Source organism: Mesoplodon densirostris, chromosome X (genome assembly GCF_025265405.1).
Source record: "Mesoplodon densirostris isolate mMesDen1 chromosome X, mMesDen1 primary haplotype, whole genome shotgun sequence".
NCBI classification, from domain to species: Eukaryota; Metazoa; Chordata; class Mammalia; order Artiodactyla; family Ziphiidae; genus Mesoplodon; species Mesoplodon densirostris.
The window spans coordinates 4569123-4575122 of NC_082681.1; the positions used below are offsets into that span (position 1 = coordinate 4569123).

At 44.3% G+C, this 6000-nt stretch overlaps 1 protein-coding gene across 1 annotated transcript in view; it reads left to right on the forward strand.

Annotated features, from left to right (window-relative positions):
- The window catches only part of GABRA3 (gamma-aminobutyric acid type A receptor subunit alpha3), a 144164-nt gene extending 143729 nt beyond the window's left edge, over positions 1-435 (forward strand). Inside the window, exon 9 of the mRNA XM_060086793.1 lies at positions 100-435. Coding sequence (XP_059942776.1) covers positions 100-435 — 336 coding nt within the window. The remainder of the gene's footprint in view (positions 1-99) is intronic.
- Positions 436-6000: the final 5565 nt, after the last annotated feature.

Below are 6000 nucleotides of genomic sequence, written 5' to 3' on the forward strand. Positions count from 1 at the left end.
TGGCTCCTCCTCCCCACAGCCTCTGAAGGTGTCCTGTATAATGGATTAATTAGCTTTTGCTTTGTTCCCCCCTTCTCCCCTACTTTTTCTGGCCCCTAGAAGAAAACACCAGCAGTCCCGACAAAGAAAACCAGCACCACCTTCAACATCGTGGGGACCACCTATCCTATCAACCTGGCCAAGGACACTGAGTTCTCCACCATCTCCAAGGGTGCTGCTCCTAGTGCCTCCTCAACCCCGACAATCATTGCTTCACCCAAGACCACCTACGTGCAGGATATCCCAACTGAGACCAAGACCTACAACAGTGTCAGCAAGGTTGACAAAATTTCCCGCATCATTTTTCCTGTGCTCTTTGCCATTTTCAATCTGGTCTATTGGGCCACATATGTCAACCGGGAGTCAGCTATCAAGGGCATGATCCGCAAACAGTAGATATTGGCGGTGCCGCAACCAGAGCACTGTTACCCTAGGAAGTGTCCATGCACCCAAACCCCAGGGCTCCTCTTCATGTGTTTCAGGATTCTTCTTTTTTAACCTTCTTACCAAGCCATGACTCTCAATTAATATTTATGAATCTCAATGAAGAAACAATAACAACAGAAAAAATTACTTGTCCCCATTGCTGAGTATATCCTCATTGGAGCCAAACACTGCCATTTGTCCCGTTGCTCATCTTAATCTGCCAGTCTCCCTCAGCTGGGGGCACAGCATGTACTTTATTGCACTCTGCCCACTAAAGAAAGAACAGGAGACTCTATGGCCTGTAGTGAGAGCCTTGGCTATTTGAAAGTTCCAGACTAAGGATGATTGTTGACTGGTCCAGATCAGATTATTCTGACTCACTAGGGAGCCAGGCTGGGTCCCATGTGGTCCTGCCTGCCACCTCCCCTGCCCACAGCAGGGTCCACTAGGCATAAGTACTGATAACAAAGGCAGGAGCCAGTGCTAATCTCTGAACATGGCCCACAACCCCTTTTTTGGCTTGGAGGTTAGTGTGGACAGTTGAGGCTTACCACTGTCTACCATGTATGGCCAAAGCAGATAGAACCAACTGGGCCAGCCTGGCACCAAGATGGCTGATGACCTGCCATGTCTAGCCCCTCAGGAAAATAGTACCCTCTTTGGTATACCTCTCCTCCAGAAAGCCCTTTTCTCTCAAGCCCTTTGAACCTGTTGCAGCCAGCTGGACACTGCTTAGCTTGGACTCATTACTACCTGCAAACTTTTTAGGAAAAGGATCAAGTAATTTTTTAAATGTGTACTAAAAAGGGACATATAGAACAAATTCTAGATCAAATGCCTAAATTTTTAAAAATATTAGAGAGACAGGAAAGTCACCTCCCTGCCAAGGCAGCTAGTCAAATACTGGATGGAGTAAGCGATTTGGGCTGGATGGTAGTTGAGGCTTGAAATCTGGCTCAAAAAAGAGGGCTACTGGCAGGTGAAAGTCAAATTCTTCCTTCCATACCCTTCACACTCCAAACCATAAGTCAAGCCCAAGAACTTTGCTCCTACTGTGTCAGGGACCTCTGGTCCTCTGTTGATGCCAATTTTAAGAGGGATGAATTGGAGTTTAGTTGACTTTTGAGTCAACTAAATTATTAACCTTATTATCAGTTTGATAATATATTATTTAGGGGATTCGATCTCATTTGTTCTTAATACGAGTAAAAGGGACAGTCATAATTGTAAACTATTTATAAGGTAGATAAACTCAGTTTCATGTGTTTGAATGACTTGCCTAGGCTCCTTACAAGTGTCTGTAATAGAGAACTATCACGTGGCCCTTTCCAAATGCCAAAATGAAGACAGGACTGAGAATCCAGGTCCACCTTGATCTCAGAATCAGCACAATCTCAACAGGCATGCTGCATCCTGAATGGAGTTTGGTTGGACACCAAAAAGATTTTTAGAAAGTCACAGTGTGTCACCCAAGGAGACCACTTCTAATAGTCATGGCTCAAGGAAATGAGATTAAGATGGCAGCCCCAGCCACTAGTCCAAAGTATCCTAGAACCCCTAAGTAACGCCACAGAGAGCACCAAAAGGAGATTCTCCCTGCCTACTCCCTGATCAATGCTCCTAAGGGGTCTATCATTAGCTTCTGGTTGCCTTTTCACCCATCCTTCCCCCATCCCCTGCTTCCTTGCCATTGCTGGGATAATGCATGCCAGTCCCATTATTCCTAAGACTGTGTCTGTATGTAAATTCATGACTAGAAGAGTGTAGTGTTGTGGATATGTGGGGATGGGGGGGTGGGATGGGGGGGTGGGGTGTGTGGGACTGTTAATGATTGTCCTGTTAATGATCATCTTAAGGAATTTAGAATGGAAGCCTGACCTTTGCCTCTCTGTAGAAACTGTGTTTCCAAATGCTTTGGTGCAATGTTTAACGGCTGTTTATTAAACTCTTTCTGAATTGTACTCACTTGGGCTAGAGAACTTTTTTGGGTCACTCTTTGCCTAACACAGGCAGTACTATGTTTTTGGCTTTCACTCCTATTCTCATGCCATCCTTACTTCTTAACACCATTGGAATATGCTGGAAAAAAGGTATCCCAAGAGCAAGAGACCTATTACAGTAATCCAAAATGGAACCCATGTAAAAACAGCTTTGATTGACTCAGGGGTCTCATTACCCAATATGACAGAGAAGGAAACACTTGTATTGCTCCCTCCACTAAATTCACCCACTCCCAGGAAATAAAGTTATTTTCTTTGCAATTCTAAAGGCTTTTGTTCTTTTCCATTGATGATTATTTCCCTTAGGCAATAGTTCCCTTAGGTAATAGTTACTAGGCAGAGGGAGAGTGTCTAGTTGGTTAGTCCATGTGTTGGAAATGGATGATGACCCTTATTTGTTACAGAGTTTAAGAAAAATCTGGGAAGTAATCTTATGAGATGTGCTTGAGGAAATCACTGGGCTTCTAAGGGATGGGGAAGATCTCCTTGGGAGAGCATTTTGAATTATATAAAAGGTTTTCTTGTCTGAAATAAGATCAGGGACTTGAAGAATTTGACCCTCTGTGCATATTCCAGCCACGTGGTCATCTGATGGATGCCCTGATGCTGCAGCAATTTCATAATCCCTGACCAATTCAATCATACCACCAAAACAACCATGAGAGGCAGCCTCCATAGCAAAATTGCCCGATACTCATATTTAAGTGTTGTTTCCTTGAGAAACTTCTAAAACCACTTTGCCTCTGAAAACTATTCCCCTAGTTTTAGAGGAAAGCTGAAGCTGTTCCCATCAGTACTTCTGTTGCTGAGCTCCCCTAGAGTTTGAAACCTTACCCCAAACTGGGACCAATCTTGCGGACTTAATTATTTTATGGTATTTAGAGATTCAGAGATATATCCCTAGCAGTTCTAGAGGCTGCTGGAAGAATGTCTAACACAGTGTAGGCACTCAATTAATATTTGTGAATAAATGAATGCTAACCTAGATCAGAGCTACATTGTGGGGGGAGGGTTTCGTCAGGGTAGTGTTGGAAAGGAGACTAGCTAAACCGTGCTCAATGGAGACTAATGGAAGCAAATAAATGCAATATGCAACATTCTAAAGCAGCTCTAAGAACATCCAAGTGCTAATAAATGTGCTCTGTTTTAAGTCATTTAAAATAGCTTTTTTCCTACTTAATAATTGTTTGCTCCTATGAACTTTTAAATCTGAGGTGTTCATGTAATGAGCTATTAGTTCCTCATGCTAAAGTATAAAGTACTTCAAGCAGGAGAGCCAGGCATGACTGAGCACTAGGATGCATCTGTGTTATGACACTCTTCAGAGGGCTTCTCAGACTGAGCTTGGGAAGGAGGACCTCTGGAACTCTGACTCCTTCCAAGAGGTCTAGCAGGAGATGGAATGAATGAGAAGGGAAATGGAAGAGGAAGAAAGCATTGGGGAAAATTCTGTCAAAGGGGCCTAAAATTAGAGTCAGGGATCTCTAGTCTCGATAGCATCTAATTACAGAAGCTCCCTTTCACCTGGAAATATTAATCACATGACCACCCACTGGGGTGAGGCTAAAGGCACCTGCCCTTGTTGACTAAGCAAGTTACCCTCTGGAGCCCCCGGCCTTTTCCATCAGAGAGCACCTGGGCCTTTTCTACCTTTCTTTTGCCTCAGCTCCAACAATTTGATATTATGAGGAAAACATTGAGAAGAATGAACACCTGAATTTTAGTCAGGGCTCAATTCCATATCAGTTGCTATGTGCTATCGGGCAGGTCCCTCTCCTGAGATGAGACTTTCCCTATTAGTAAATGGTGTTCTGATGAGAGCCAAGTCAACAAAAGAGTACCCTGTCCAGCATCTGCCCTGGTGGTCCACTTTGCCCCAAGTGTCACCACATCCTGGGCCCCGCCACACCAGCCCACCCAGGAAACACAAACCCCAACCTTTGGTTGCCTGTCACACAATTCAGATGGATTGGCAGCTTCAAAAGAATTTGATTAAACACCAAATAAGGAAGCTAAGAGGCTAAACCTTGGAATTCAGGGGCCAAACTCTCAGGCCTAGTAGTGACCTCCTTACCACTACCACCCCCACTCTTATCCTTGGCCTGAGCTTCATGTGGCAGGGTCTTGTGTGATAATGAACAGGACCATTAGTGGCCCAGCACCAGTCCCAGCATGGGCAAAGTTGGGTCCTAAATTGAGAAGATTAAGCAGGTGCTGGTACCAGGCAGGGGGTCCCTAAGTAAACTAAGAGTACAGTTTGGGAACAAAAAACACCTTCTCCTTTGTTTTTTCTCTCCAAAGTTTCCGATTAGTGGAGGACAGAAACTCTCAGAAGGGAATTCCTTAAACTTCAACAGAGCTCATAGGATCTGCACATACCATCTCTCCCTTCCCTTCTGTGACAGGCAGAAGGTGGCCTTCCTTCCATCTGAGGCCAGCTCCTCTCTTCTAAAAGAATTCTACATTTGTTATCTGCTCTCAGTGAAGCTGCTTTTGCTGAGTCACCACTGCTCTGGTTACTAAAACCTAAAGGCATTTTTTAGTTATGTTACTTGACCCGTCAGCAGCATTTGACACTGTTGGCAATGACTTGATTCTTTGGTTTCCATGACACCAGTCTCCTGATAGCCTTGATTTTTCTCCCTGCTACTTTTCTGTTTCTTCTCACTCTACACACTCTCCCTGAATGATCTCATCTGTCCTGATAGCCTCAGTAACCACATATTTCAAGTATCTTTTGTTATGTAACAAACCAGCCCCAAATGTAATAGCATAAACAACAACAATTTATTATTCCCATGGGCCAGGAATGTGGACAGGGCAAATAAAGGATGGCTTGTCTCTACTCCATGATGCCTGGGACCTCAGATAGGAATACTCAAATAAGTGGGGGTGACTCAACTGACTGGAACATACGAGGATGGAGGATCTACTTTCAAGCTCCATGTAGCAGGGGATTCTGTGGTGAGATGAAGGCATATTAGTTACCCAGCTCTAGTCCTATTCAAGAGGGAAAATGTTGGGTCCTAAACTGAGAAGACGAGGACGTTTTGCATGCCAGTCTAGGGGGTTTGGTCCTTCACTCACATGTATAGAACCTGGACTGTGATGGTGAAAGGACACGTTCAACTGGGACTGTTGACTAGAGCATCTATATATGACCTTTCCTTATGGCTTCTCACAGCATGGCAGCTGGGTCCTGAGAGGGAGCATCTCCAGAAGGGACCTTTGGAGAAAAATTGTTCTAAGAGAACCAGGTGGAAGCTGCATGGCTTTTACTGACCTAACACGGGAAGTAGCTGCATTCTGTTGGTTACATCAGAGACACTAAGGCCAGGCCTGATTCAAGAAGTTGGGCACAGACCTCATCTCTTAATGGGAGGAGTGTCAAAAATTTTGCAGACATGCTTGCAAACCACCACATCTACTTTATGCTGATGACTGCCAAATCAATATCTCTAGCCTAGTTCTTTCACTTCAAATTCAACCTGTTAAAAGCAGCACTCTTAACTCCTCAACCCACACAATTTTTCCC